Source organism: Physella acuta, unplaced genomic scaffold (assembly GCF_028476545.2).
Source record: "Physella acuta isolate Inbredline_101_S28 unplaced genomic scaffold, ASM2847654v3 ptg000473l, whole genome shotgun sequence".
Classification (NCBI taxonomy): Eukaryota; Metazoa; Mollusca; class Gastropoda; family Physidae; genus Physella; species Physella acuta.
This window is the reverse complement of record NW_026731992.1, coordinates 402623-417609: the sequence shown is the minus strand read 5'-3', so window position 1 is coordinate 417609 and position 14987 is coordinate 402623. Positions and strand designations below refer to the sequence as shown.

General features: G+C 37.9%; 1 protein-coding gene across 2 annotated transcripts; it reads right to left on the bottom strand.

Annotated features, from left to right (window-relative positions):
• Positions 1–3896: 3896 nt before the first annotated feature.
• On the bottom strand, positions 3897–12940 carry LOC131943906 (uncharacterized). Of its 2 annotated transcripts, XM_059304233.1 has the most exons (10): positions 12740–12940; positions 12175–12406; positions 12009–12062; positions 11628–11800; positions 9558–9724; positions 7935–8097; positions 7023–7133; positions 6490–6505; positions 6369–6435; positions 3897–4129 (listed from the first exon to the last, which is right to left on the bottom strand). In XM_059304233.1, exons 1-10 carry the CDS (start codon positions 12800–12802, stop codon positions 3973–3975), a joined length of 1203 nt encoding a protein of 400 aa, XP_059160216.1. In that variant the 5' UTR covers positions 12803–12940; the 3' UTR covers positions 3897–3972. The 2 variants fall into 2 exon arrangements, with proteins under 2 accessions (XP_059160216.1, XP_059160215.1); XM_059304232.1 differs by having other exon boundaries at positions 6369–6505.
• Between the last annotated feature and the right edge of the window lie 2047 nt (positions 12941–14987).

Below are 14987 nucleotides of genomic sequence, written 5' to 3'. Positions count from 1 at the left end.
CATCGGAAAACTGTATGTCTTCTGCACTAACAACTAATCATTTACAGAGCCTGACCCACCATTATTACACTCAGTCTTCACACAAACGAAATGACGACAATTTGCCTGTTATTTTTTTTAAAAGGGTAATTCATTATGACGTCCCCACCACTCTAGCTAAGCTACACGCATCCCCAAAAGGCGATTTGCTCGGACCTCCTTATCGCCTCCGTGTTGATGTCCTAAATGAATTCCACATTTTTAGTGCTATGTTACTGCTATGTCGTTACTACACAATTGCTTCTTTAAATGATGTTATTAAATTGTTGCTTTATTTGTTTTTTTTAAAACGGCCAATGTGAAAAAAGGCCTCCGTGCCTACTATTGTTACCGTTATTGAATAAATTGAAATGAATTGAATAACCCCTAATGTGAAATGCTAAAATTTTTAATCTTTAATATTTGATTCATTTTTCCGGTGAATCCAGTCCCTATTTGAAAAAGGTCCGTCGGCTGCACTACTTCACACAAACCACTATGTCCTCTCCTCTCCTATTATACTTTGTTACACCTACCTTTTTCTCTATACCTTTTACGCATTGTTTCAATCACTACGGTGTATTTTCATCACTATTCCTCGTTACTACTTCACTATATTATTGAACGTGGACGTTTTATATTTATTTTAAAAAAAAGAATTATCCATTGAAAGTAATCAAGTTTAAAAAAAAAAAAGTTTAAAAACCATATCCTCCCCCAACACACGAACAAAAACACCCCTCACACCTTACACTCAGCTTAGACGGGACCATTCCACTTGAGGGATGGGAGAGTTCGAAAAGAATGTTTTGTAGACTCTTGTTGCACAGTATTAGCTTCCACACATTTTATCTAGTAGTTAGTAGTAGCACGCTAATATGGAAAATTAGTACACAATTTTATTTTTACACACTTTTATATAACTTGCTTCCTCTGTCTGTCGTCCGTCATAGATCGAAACTGCGAACGTAATTTCGAGCACTTCTAACTGACCGATTCGTTTCAAACTTGGCAGGTGGTTGACATCAAATATGACTTATTGGATGCTTAATTAATTTTTATGAATTAATTAAAATTTACTAAAGTAGGCTGTCCTACTATTATACGCTCGCTTTCATGTTCATTTGGTGCGCAATAGTTTTTAGTCATGACACTATTGGTTTTTTACTTTCTCGTATATACGTAGTATAGAGAAAGTATTGTAATCGTGCAAAAAAAAAAATCGAGATTTTTACAAATCTCGACGTTTTACACCTCACTGATACGGAAAAACATAATTTTGCAATCTTGTCCGTATGTCTGTGTGTGTGTGTGTCTGTCTGTCTGTCTGTCTGTCCGTGTGTAAACACGATAACTTGAGTACCGTTACAGCTAGGTTGATGAAATTTCATATATAAGTATTTTATCAAAATCGTAGATCCGTATCAACTTTTGAGCGATTTCCGATAACCGGAAGTGGTACTTTTCCTACTTTGAATTTTTTAAAAGCCTATAACTTGAGTACTATTTCAGATAGATAAATGAAATTTCACATGTAAGTAAAAGATCTAATTCTCTACCTTCTGTTAAATTTTGAGTAATTTCCGTTGACAGGAAGTAGTAATTTACGCTACTTCCGATTTCTCAAAAAACTAATGTAAATTTTAAAAGTACTAATAATATTGCGCACTATTATACACACCTTTATTAGGCGTTCGCTTGGTGCGCAATTGTTTTTTACTGAGATTCTATTCTATTTTTACAAGCTTTTATTTAACTCACTTCCTCTGTCGACAGTCTGTCGTCAGTCTAGACGGAAACGCAGGAGTGAAAATTCGGACAGTTCTACTTGACCGACACGATTCACAGTTGGCACGTGGGTCAAGACATGAAGACAATGCAATCTGAAACTAAATTTGACTTAATTGGATGCCTAATTGATTTTTTATGAATTAATTAAAATTTGGACCGAATTAGTAGGCATGTCTAGCCAACCACACCACACGCGTCATCAATAGCTGCGCCATCACGACCACGTAATGGCTGCGTTCAAAAACCATTGCGCGCCTACTGAACGTGATATTCAGTAGGCGCGCAATGGTTTTTAGTCATGTAACTCTATTGTAGATAAAACATGTAAAGTACTGAAAAAAAATTCATAAAAAAACGTTTTAATAACAAGCTTTTATGTAATGATGCACTAAAAAGTAGAAAATAAATTATAGACTACTATTTAAATAACTATAAAGAAAAGCGTGGGTCACTTTAGTATCTATTGGATACCTTTACTAATGTTATTACAAGCTTTTATTTAACTCACTTCCTCTGTCGTCGGTCTGTCGTCAGTCTAGACGGAAACGCAGGAGTGAAAATTCGGAAACTTCTACTTGACCGACACGATTCACAGTTGGCACGTGGGTCAAGACATGAAGACAATGCAATCTGAAACTAAATTTGACTTAATTGGATGCCTAATTAATTTTTTATGGATTAATTAAAATTTGGACCGAATTAGTAGGCATGTCTAGCCAACCACACCACACGCGTCATCACCTTCATTCAATAGCTGTGCCATCACGTAATGGCTGCGTTCAAAAACCATTGCGCGCCTACTGAACGTGATGATCAGTAGGCGCGCAAAGGTTTTTAGTCATTTAACTCTATTGTAAATAAAACATGTAAAGTACTGAAAAAAAATTCATAAAAAACGTTTTAATAACAAGCTTTTATGTAATGATGCACTAAAAAGTAGAAAATAAATTATAGACTACTATTTAAATAACTATAAAGAAAAGCGTGGGTGTCTTCCTTAACATTAGTAAAGGTATCCAATAGATACTAAAGTGACCCACGCTTTTCTTTATAGTTATTTAAATAGTAGTCTATAATTTATTAAAAGTTTTAGTATTTAAAATGGATTAAAAATCATAACTATATCCCCAGTTACCATCCCCTTGTTGTTTTATATAAGAATATTCGAGAAAGTTTAGGGGAGATCACTACCGGTTTATTTTAAAAGTACTTAAAAAAATGCATAAAAAGCGTTTTAATAAATCGCTTTTATGTAATATTGCACTAAAAATGGAAAAAAATCATTTAAAAAATTAATACACTATTTAAATAACTAAATATTAGTAAAGGTATTCAATAGATAATAAAGTGACCAATGCATTTATTTATAGTTATTTAATAAGTAGTGTATTACTATAACGTAAGAACAACATTTCCCTCTAAAGGGAAAATGTTAGTGTGCAACATGTATTTTGTGTGCGCGGTGTTCTATAAGTCTTAAACAAGGATATATGGATTTTACAAACATGTGTAGCCTACCCTGTAAAACGTTTCGTAACACTGAGATAAATCTTCATTCTAAAGCTAGGAATGAATAAAAAAATATATTTATTGCCCAAGTTTATGGAAATTAGATAATATTTTTAAAAATTGATCTTTAGATCTAGAATAAATTCTAGAATTTAGATCGAGTTTCAAAGCATTGTGTTAGTCTAATAAAAATGCAAACAGAACAGTTTGGTTCTCGAAAATCTAAAAAAAAATTACTTAGTGACTTTTTTCTGTGACTTTTTTCCTAGCAAAAACTGATTTTTTTTCTGGGTATTTTTTCTTGTAATTTTTCTTCCGTTCACCAGAAATATTAATAGCCGTGTTGTTCCAATGATTATATCTCGATAATCACTCACCAGATTTCTATAATATTTTCAGACATTAAAATACAGAATATTGAATTTTTTTAGATAGACGGTTTGTGACTGAGACCATATATATATATATATATATATATATATATATATATATATATATATATATATATATATATATATATATATATATATAATAACTTGCAGACATTCGGTAAATTTTAGTATACTAAGAAAAAAAAATCAAAGCAAACAAATTTATTCATGATTTTGAAGAGACGTTATGGTCGGTCAACGTTAAGTTCCATGTTGAGATCGGTCAACGTCGAGTCCCATATATGACCGGCCCATTGTTGGCCGCCGGTCTCTGGATCTTGTTGGGCTCATAGTCCATTTTGATTGGTCCGCTCGAGGCATCGTATGTGTCCACTCCCTCGTCGCCATAGTTACCGCTTCCAGAAGTTTGCGTGTTGCCGCTGAAACAGAGCATTTTTATGTAAGGAGCTGGAGAGCTATTTCATTATTATTATTATTATTATTATTATTATTATTATTATTATTATTATTATTATTATTATTATTATTATTATTATTATTATTATTATTATTATTATTATTATTATTATTATTATTATTGTTTCCTCTTGAGGATTGTTTTAGTTAAGTATTCCGCTATTATGGCGCGGGTTATGATTTTGATTTTTTTTTAAACACATTTTTCTTAACTCAGCTTCGCGTTTGTTTGTGGGTTTGTTGTTAAAATTGACAACGAAAATTAGCCCACTTCTGATTGCTCTTGAGATCTGAAATTCGGCATGCAGGCTATTTTCGCATAACAATTTCAGATGCAATCATAAAAACTAGCAATTAGAGACCTAAATTAGCTTAATTAAATTACGCCCCAAGGACCCTAAAATTGAGGACATGATTTTTAAAGATACCGACAAGACTGGAGGCCTATTGACACAGTTACCTCGGCCCCAATCGATGTGAGCGCGCTGGCCGTGATTGTATAGTGGTTAGTACTTCGCGTTGTGGCCGCGACAACCCATGTTCGAATCCTGGTCACGGCATTTGATGACAAAAAACGTGGGTACGTTCACCATCAAATTTCCAAAATTCGTGTCATCAAATGTCATCGCCTAACAATTTCAGATGCAATCATAAAAAACTAGCAATTAGAGATCTAAATTAGCTTAATTTAATTACGCCCCTTCTCTGTTTAAAGCGTATCGGTCGCTCAAGATTTTTAGTCCGTGTATTTAAAAACACTTAGTCAAGTCATACTTAATCAAGTCATTAGATAAAGTAGAAAATAAACTATATAAAAAACTTTTTAAAAACCACGTTTTTCATGTGTAGCAACGGACTAAAAAGGAGAAAATAAAATACTTAAAAAAAACTTTTTAAAAAAAACACGTTTTTCTTGTGGACTAAAAAGTAGAAAATAATTTTTTCTTCCGACCCTAGGGGATCTACCAATGACTGCTCGTAGATTTTGTGCTTCCTCGAGCTGTGCAGGTTCTTGTGATGACAAAAAACGTGGGTTGGGCAGATGGGTCGAGAAATTTGATGGTGAACGTACCCACGTTTTTTGTCCTCAAATGTATGAACAGTCATCACAAGAACCTGCACAGCTCGAGGAAGCACAAAATCTACGAGCAGTCGGAAGAAACATTTATTTTCTACTTTTTAGTCCACAAGAAAAACGTGTTTTTAAAAAAAAGTTTTTTTAAAGTATTTTATTAAAATTGGCTATGGTTGCTTTGTGTGTCTTGTTTATATTTTGATGTTATTATTTATATTGTTTAGTGTGTGGTCTCGTCTTATGTTTCATGGCGTGTTGTTAGTTATTGCTGTATAGGGGACTATCTTCTTGTGTGTTGTATGTGGTGTGTTGTTGTACTTTGATTTAGTTCAACATTTTAAATTTCTTTTTTGTTCGTGAACGTTGCTATAGTTACCCTTTGTCGAGGCTTACATGTACAGTTGATGGGGTTGTCTTATGGGGTGGGGTCGTCTTGTGGGGTGGGGTCGTCTGATGGGGTGTAGTCGTCTTGTGGGGTGGGGTCGTCTTGTGGGGTGGGGTCGTCTGATGGGGTGGGGTCCTCTTATGGGGTGGGTCTGGTGATACCAAGAGGTCCTCTATGAATAACGTGGCACTCTTGGGGAAGTGGTGGGTGGGCGGGATGGACTTAGATGGAAATAATTTTGTGATCAGTAGAAATAACAGGAGGATGGGAAGAGATGGGATAGTGACAAACATGTATGCCCCACCCCCACTTCTTTGAGCTTTTGTCCTGGTCGGCCTGCATAATTGTATGCATAAGGTAGGAATATATATATCAGAGGCGTAGCGACCCTTCCCGGGGACAAACTTTTCGATTTGCACACCCCCCTCAAGATTTCGATTTGTACCCCCCCCCCCCCTCAAACTTTCGATTTGCCCCCCCCCCAACCTTTCAATTTATTTTTCCAACCCATTTTAGCGCCCCCTAAGGTCGGCGCCCGGGGACCTATGTCCCCCCCCCCCCCCCCCCGCCCCCCCCCTCGCCCCCCCCCCCTCGCTACGCTACTGATATATATATATATATATATATATATATATATATATATATATATATATATATATATATATATATATATATATATATATATATATAAAGTCCGATAATAAATATGTGTGTTTGTGTGTAAATTCAATTTAAAAATTACTTATAGCCTTGTTGATTGTTGTAGTCTTGAGCTTGTCCAGAGTTGGTGGGTTGGTAGGGCTGGGACGGGTTGGTGGGTTGGTAGGGCTGGGACGGGTTGGTGGGTTGGTAGGGCTGGGACGTTTGGTACTGTGGTTGCTGAAATACGACAAAAAGAGAAAAACATTAAGAAATTAACCTCAGTTGGTCCACTACCTTCAATCAACCTCTTGGATCACTAGGTCCACTACCCAAGATCAACCTATGGAGTCACTAGGTCCACTACCCAAGATCAACCTCTGGAGTCACTAGGTCCACTATCTTAGATCAACCTCTGGGGTCACTAGGTCCACTATCTTAGATCAACCTCTGGAGTCACTAGGTCCACTACCCAAGATCAACCTCTGGGGTCACTAGGTCCACTATCTTAGATCAACCTCTGGGGTCACTAGGTCCACTACCCAAGATCAACCTCTGGGGTCACTAGGTCCACTATCTTAGATCAACCTCTGGGGTCACTAGGTCCACTATCTTAGATCAACCTCTGGGGTCACTAGGTCCACTACCCAAGATCAACCTATGGAGTCACTAGGTCCACTACCCAAGATCAACCTCTGGGGTCACTAGGTCCACTACCTTAGATCAACCTCTGGGGTCATTGCGTCCAATGTCTCACCTGTAAAGGGCCCAAGCTGACGTCATCCTTGCTGTAGGCCAGGCCGACACAGGCAACAATCAGACCACTGCACGGCTCTTTCCCGCCTTCCCGTCCGTCTGCTGCACAAATCTGACGTCACAACAGTATAATTAGCATAGCCACATGACGTCACCAAACATCTCCACATTATGTCACGTCTACCACAGCCACACATCACGTCCACCACACACCACGCCTACCACTTACAGCCACACATCACGCCTACCACTTACAACCACACATCATGTCTAATACTTACAGCCACACATCACGTCCACCACACACCACGCCTACCACTTACAGCCACACATCATGTCTAATACTTACAGCCACACACCACGCCTACCACTTACAGCCACACATCACGTCTACCACACACCACGCCTACCACTTACAACCACACATCATGTCTAATACTTACAGCCACACACCACGCCTACCACTTACAATCACACATCACGTCTGTCACTTACAACCACACATCACGTCTACCACACACCACGCCTACCACTTACAACCACACACCACGTCCACCACACACCACGCCTACCACTTACAGCCACACATCACGTCCACCACACACTACGCCTACCACTTACAGCCACACATCACGTCCACCACACACCACGCCTACCACTTACAACCACACATCATGTCTAATACTTACAGCCACTTACAGCCACACACCACGCCTACCACTTACAGCCACACATCACGTCCACCACACACCACGCCTACCACTTACAACCACACATCATGTCTAATACTTACAGCCACACACCACGCCTACCACTTACAGCCACACATCACGTCCACCACACACCACGCCTACCACTTACAACCACACATCACGTCTGTCACTTACAACCACACATCACGTCTGTCACTTACAGCAACACCTCTACCAGCTAAATCCTGGATCTTATCGACCCCCGGAATTCTGTCAATCACGATTGTCTTCTGGACGTTAGGGCTCAGCTCTACAAGATCAAGGACACCATCTGGCAACTCGGGATTTCGATATCCCCCATAGAAGCTGAAGACGGTGCTGGGACTAAAGGCAAATAATTATGTTAATATCTTGATTGGGCTAATTATTATGTTAATATTCTGTTGGGGCTAATGATTATGTTAATATTCTGTTGGGGCTAATGATTATGTTAATATTCTGTTGGGGCTAATGATTATGTTAATATTCTGTTGGGGCTAATGATTATGTTACTATTCTGTTGGGGCTAATGATTATGTTACTATTCTGTTGGGGCTAATGATTATGTTACTATTCTGTTGGGGCAAATGATTATGTTACTATTCTGTTGGGGCTAATGATTATGTTACTATTCTGTTGGGGCTAATGATTATGTTAATATTCTGTTGGGGCTAATGATTATGTTACTATTCTGTTGGGGCTAATGTCTTGGTTGGGCTAATGATTATGTTAATATTCTGTTGGGGCTAATGATTATGTTAATGTTCTGTTGGGGCTAATGATTATGTTAATATTCTGTTGGGGCTAATGATTATGTTAATATTCTGATGGGGCTAATGATTATGTTAATATTCTGTTGGGGCTAATGTCTTGGTTGGGCTAATGTTTATGTTAATATTCTGTTGGGGCTAATGATTATGTTAATATTCTGTTGGGGCTAATGATTATGTTAATGTTCTGTTGGGGCTAATGATTATGTTAATATTCTGTTGGGGCTAATGATTATGTTAATATTCTGTTGGGGCTAATGATTATGTTAATATTCTGATGGGGCTAATGATTATGTTAATATTCTGTTGGGGCTAATGTCTTGGTTGGGCTAATGATTATGTTAATATTCTGTTGGGGCTAATGATTATGTTAATATTCTGTTGGGGCAAATAATTATGTTAATATCTTGGTTGGGCTAATGATTATGTTAATATTCTGTTGGGTCTAATGATTATGTTAATATTCTGTTGGGGCTAATGATTATGTTAATATCGTGGTTGGGCTAATGTTTATGTTAATATCTTGGTTGAGCTAATGTTTATGTTAATATCTTGGTTGGGCTAATGATTATGTTAATATCTTGGTTGGGCTAATGTTTATGTTAATATCTTGGTTGGGCTAGTGATTATGTTAATATCTTGATTGGGCTAATGATTATGTTAATATCTTGGTTGGGCTTAGGGCAAATCATTATGTGCATATTGATGGGCTGATGAGTCTTGACAGCGATCCATCCTAAAATCAAACAACTACTGCCTTGCAAATTCTTCTTGGATGGATAGATGCTATGGAAGCCAATCGAGAAAGAAAAGCAGATTGTTAGGGTCATAGAGCTCACAGCATGTTGACACGTGATTAATATCGGATGAAACCCCTCCACTAATACTATACATCAGCAAGAAACAAAGTCTCAGACAAGACGAGCTAAAAGTCCAGAAAAATGCGGCAAATTGTAATGTAAAGCGGCTATTTTCATTCAAACAATGGCTTGTTAAATAAACTGATTTAATAAATCAGTTGCTTAATTAACATACTTAATTAACAAGCTCCCCAGGGTGTCCTGGTTGCAGCCGTCGCGGGCTCTAGCCAATGACGTCAGCGCGATGTAGTAGGATCCGCCACGTGAGCTCTGGATCTGTAGGTTCATTGAAAGGCCTTGACCTTTAGCAGATTCTCCGAACAGATATCCACCTCGACCTTCCTAAATGAGGTGATGTCAGAACATAGCCGTTAGTGTGTTGAATACCATGTCGTCATCTAGCGTCTTGTGAGTAATACTGCTTAATGTCGTCCAACCAGTGGCGGATTAAGGGAGGGGGGGGGCCTGACGGGACTGGAGTCAGGGGCCCCCAAATTTTCACTTACAAACCATAGTAAATTTCACTTTATAACTTAGTCGTTTTTTTTCTATAAAAATAATTTTTAATGCAAAAATCACATTTTTCTTCTCATTTTTTTTTCAAAATATCAAACACGTGCACACACTTGTCATCACCTCCTACTCAGACGTTGTTTACATTAAGCTGATAATCCATAATATAACATAGTCCGGACCAGCGTTCGTTAGTTTATGTCAATAAAATGAGTTGATTTTAGAGTTTAAAAAAATACCACAAAAAGCAGCAGTGAACATTTTATGACGGAAGGACTGACACACTACCAGCCGGCTTGTATATATATATATATATATATATATATATATATATATATATATATATATATATATATATATATATATATATATATATATATATATATATATTAGCTGCATACCTGTGCTCCGCCACGGTAAATCTTTTTTAAATGTACCAACTTGAGAGCAGAACAAAACATAAAAAAAAACAACACAAACACAACACAAACAAAACACAACCACAACACAACATAACCACAACACAACCACAACACAACCACAACACAACCGCAACACAACTGCAACACAACCGCAACACAACCGCATCACAACCACAACCACAACACAACCACAACACAACCGCATCACAACCACAGCACAAGCACAACACAACCACAACACAACACAACCACAACACAACACAACCACAACACAACACAATCACAACACAACCACAACACAACCACAACACAACCACAACATTAGAATCACCACCGAACAACAAGCTTTCCTAGGAGTTTACGCCCAAAGAGAGCCTTTCCAGCCTTAAAAATTTAAGTCACATAAATAGATCCCAGTGGCGAGGGCGGGTGTCACCCCTCAGAGGCGTAGCGACCCTTTCCGGCGCCCGGGGACAAACTGTAATGCGGTAGTAATAAAAAAATCAACTTAAATTATTGAGAGTGAGTTGAATATTGAAATATTAAAATCACGCTTTCCCATGCGTCCGCGCCCAGAGAGAGCCTTTCCAGCATTTTCTATAAGTCTAATTTCACCATCTGTTTTAATAACACCGAAAAACAAAAACAAAAAAAAACCATTGATTTTGAGAGATCATAGACTTATTAGAAAACAATATAAATAATCTTAACATTTTTCTATTTTAATTTTGAACCTTAACATATAATAATCAATGCGGTAGTAATAAAAAAATCAACTTAAATTATTGAGATTGAGTTGGCTTTATTTTTTTTCAATTACCTCCCTTGCCAAAAAAAAAATTGAATTAATTAGCATTTTAGGACCCTCCTGTTATAAAAATGTATCCACTTTTTCTGAGAATCTAAACGAAAATGATATTTGAAATTGATCCTTTTGATATGTTTTAGCAGTGTGCGTGTATTTAATATTTTCTTGACGTTATGCGAAAGAGTAAAAACAGTGGCAACTATAAAATACATTTAAGTCGTTATATAAACAATAAGCCAATCCGATGCACTGAAAAGCACCGCATGGTGCGATGATTACTTTTATAGTTCCAAAATCTATAGCGATGACGGAAGGAAGGAAGGACTGACACACTATCAGCCCACTTATATATATATATATATATATATATATATATATATATATATATATATATATATATATATATATATATATATATATATATGGGGGCCCCCAAAAAATTTTCAGCCGGGGGCCCCGCCCAAGTTTAATCCGCCTCTGCGTACGACGTGAACTGATATACCTGTGAGATGGTGACTGCAAGCCCGTTGCTGTAAGTCTTGGCTCCATATGCTGGCCCTGCTTTTTGGCCAGTTGATGATGGCCCGTAACTAGGACCTGTTGGCCCGTAACTAGGACCTGTTGGCCCGTAGTCTGAGGTAGCAAACACGGCTCTGCCAGATAGCTTTAAGTCATCTGAAAGTACAGGTAACACGCAGGTAACTGGCTACAAGTAAGACACATGTAACTGGCTACAAGTAAGACACAGGTAACTGGCTACAAGTAAGCCACAGGTAACTGGCTACAGGCAAGACACAGGTAACTGGCTACAAGTAATACACAGTTAACTGGCTACAGGTAAGACACAAACGACTGGATACAGGTAAAACGTTATGTTAAATACCTTTATACTGTACTGGATAAGCAAGTGATCCGCTCTTGGAGCCAAAGTTTAGACCTTAAAACACAAAATGTTAAGACCTCAGCCCAATAAAAAGCTTAGAACTTAACACAGAAAACAACACAACACACAACCGATTTTCTTATCCTTGTAGATAAAAATATCCTACCGAATGGACTGTACTTGGGATAAGTTCCACCAAATAGATTGAAGTTGGAATTACTTCCACCAAGTGGATTGAAGTTGGAATAAGATCCACCAAGTGGATTGATGTTGGAATAAGATCCACCAAATGGATTGAAGTTGGAATTACTTCCACCAAGTGGATTGAAGTTGGAATAGGATCCACCAAGTGGATTGAAGTTGGAATAAGTTGCACCAAAGTTGCCTGCACCGTTATTCTATTAGAAACGGAAATAAATAGAGGATATGTCTTGAATTTAGTATAGGTTGAGTATAGCTATACAGTGGCAATACAAAACAACAGACAAGCCATAAAAAAGTGAAAGGATACATGATGGTACAAAGAAAAATGTGAAGTTACCATTTGACGTGATGGTATAAAGAAAAATGTGAAGTTACCATTTGACATGATGTTACAATGAAAAATGTGAAGTTACCATTTGACATGATGGTACAAAGAAAAATGTGAATTTACCATTTGACATGATGTTACAATGAAAAATGTGAAGTTACCATTTGACATGATGGTACAATGAAAAATGTGAAGTTACCATTTGCCCAAGGATTGGGTATATCAGAGCCAACCACACGCAGACATTTCCTAAGATCAGCATTGTAGTGTCCTATCTATGTCCTTGTATCTGGGTCCTTGTATCTGTCCTATCTATGTCCTTGTATCTGTGTCCTTGTATCTTTGCCCCTTATCTGCGACCCTCTCTCTCCCTCTGTGTATCTGCTTCTCTGACGCTTTTCTCGTTTAACGCTCCCAACAGCCTACCTGTGACGTCACATCAGTCAGCCCCAGGCCTCACGCTCTAATGATCTAACGCAGCCCCTCCCTCTCCCCCTCTCCTCCCCTCACCCAAGTCATCAATCAAAAATTAACAGCATCCCTCCCCCCAAATTATACTTTTATACTTTAATCTATATAGAAAAAATATACTTTGACTCGTGTACATGGTCACCGAGCGTTTCAAGTGCTCCCCCCCCCCCCGGCAGTCTTATGGAAGTTTGAAGAGACCCCCCCTCTCGAACTTTTAAGAGTCTCCCCTCCCCCACCCTCATTCGGAAGTTTGAGGAGCCCCACCCCTTCGAATGGGTGAAAACAATTTAAAAGTAACCCTTGAATACCGTGGTGGTTAATTGGACGAAAGCCGACCCGGCAATCAGGGGCGGATAAAGCTTGAGCGGGGCCCCTGGTTGAAATTTTTTTTCGAGGGCCCCTATATATATATATATATATATATATATATATATATATATATATATATATATATATATATATATATATATATATATATATATATATATATATATATATATATATATATATATATATATATATATATATATATATATATATATATATATATATATTCGGGCATTTGTCGTATTCGGGGAAGTGTCCATTGGAGCATTTGTCGCAATCGGGCAAGTGTCCATTCGGGAATTTGTCGTGGACCCCAAGTGAGAACTAATTTACAGTATTATTTTCTGTATATTTTCTTACCACCGCTTAACGCGATCTGATGTGGTCTGACGAAATAACTTTTAATTGCTGGGTGTTTTTTTAAAAAGATGGGTCAGTAGTTAATCACAGTTCGGCAGAGGCGTAGCGACCCTTCCCGGCGCCCGGGGACAAACTTTTCGATTTGCACCCCCCCCCCTCGAGATTTCGATTTGCACCCCCCTCGAGATTTCCATTTGCACCCCCCCCCCCCCCTCAAACTTTCGATTTGCACCCCCCTCAACCTTTCCATTTATTTTTCCAACCCATTTTGGCGCCCCCTAAGGTCGGCGCCCGGGGACATATGTGTCCCCGCCCCCCGCCCCCCCCCCCCCTCGCTACGCTACTGCAGTTCGGCTGCTGTTTGTGTTTTGTAACGCTAAAAAACTCATTTTATTGTCATAAGCGAACGCTGGTCCGGCATATGTTATTTTAGAGAGCGTCGGCTTTATATTAAAATGTCTTGGTAGGAGATGATGACAGGTGGTATTTATACTTAAGTGTGTGCACGTGGTTGATATTTTGTAAACAAATTGAAGCTTGTTATGCAACATTAAAATTTTACCTTATAGTGAAAACCAACAATTAAGCAGTAAATTTAGGCCCCAAAAATCGGGGACCCCTGACTGCAGCTCTCTCAGCCCCCCCCCCCATCCCCTCCTCTAATCCGCTACTGTCGGCAATAAGTAATTAAGTCATTAATTTAAACAGTAGCAAAGTTAAACAAAGATTGTCTCATTCCAAATTAAAAGTAAAATAAACCGGGAGTGATCTCCCCTAAACTTTCTCGAATATTCTTATATAACTTGAAATATAGACATGATTTTTAATTACTTAGTTTTAAAAATAGAATAGAATCTCCTAGAAAAAAAGAATTGCGCACCAAGCGAACGCCAAAACAAAATGTGCATAATAGTGCGCAGTATTATTAGTACTTTATAAATTTACATGCGAATTTTTGAGAAATCGAAAATAGCATAAATTAGTACTTCCGGTAAACGGAAATTACTCAAAATTTGACAGAAGGCAGATAATTAGATCTTTTACTTACATGTGAAATTTCATTTATCTATCTGAAATAGTACTCAAGTTATAGGCTTTTGAAAAATTCAAAGTAGAAAAAGTACCATTTCCGGTTATCGGAAATCGCTCAAAAGTTGATCAGGATCTACTTATATATGAAATTTCATCAACCTAGCTGTAACGGTTTACACAGACATACAGACACACAGACATACGGACAAGATCGCAAAATTATATTTTTCCGTATCAGTGAGGTGTAAAACGTCGAG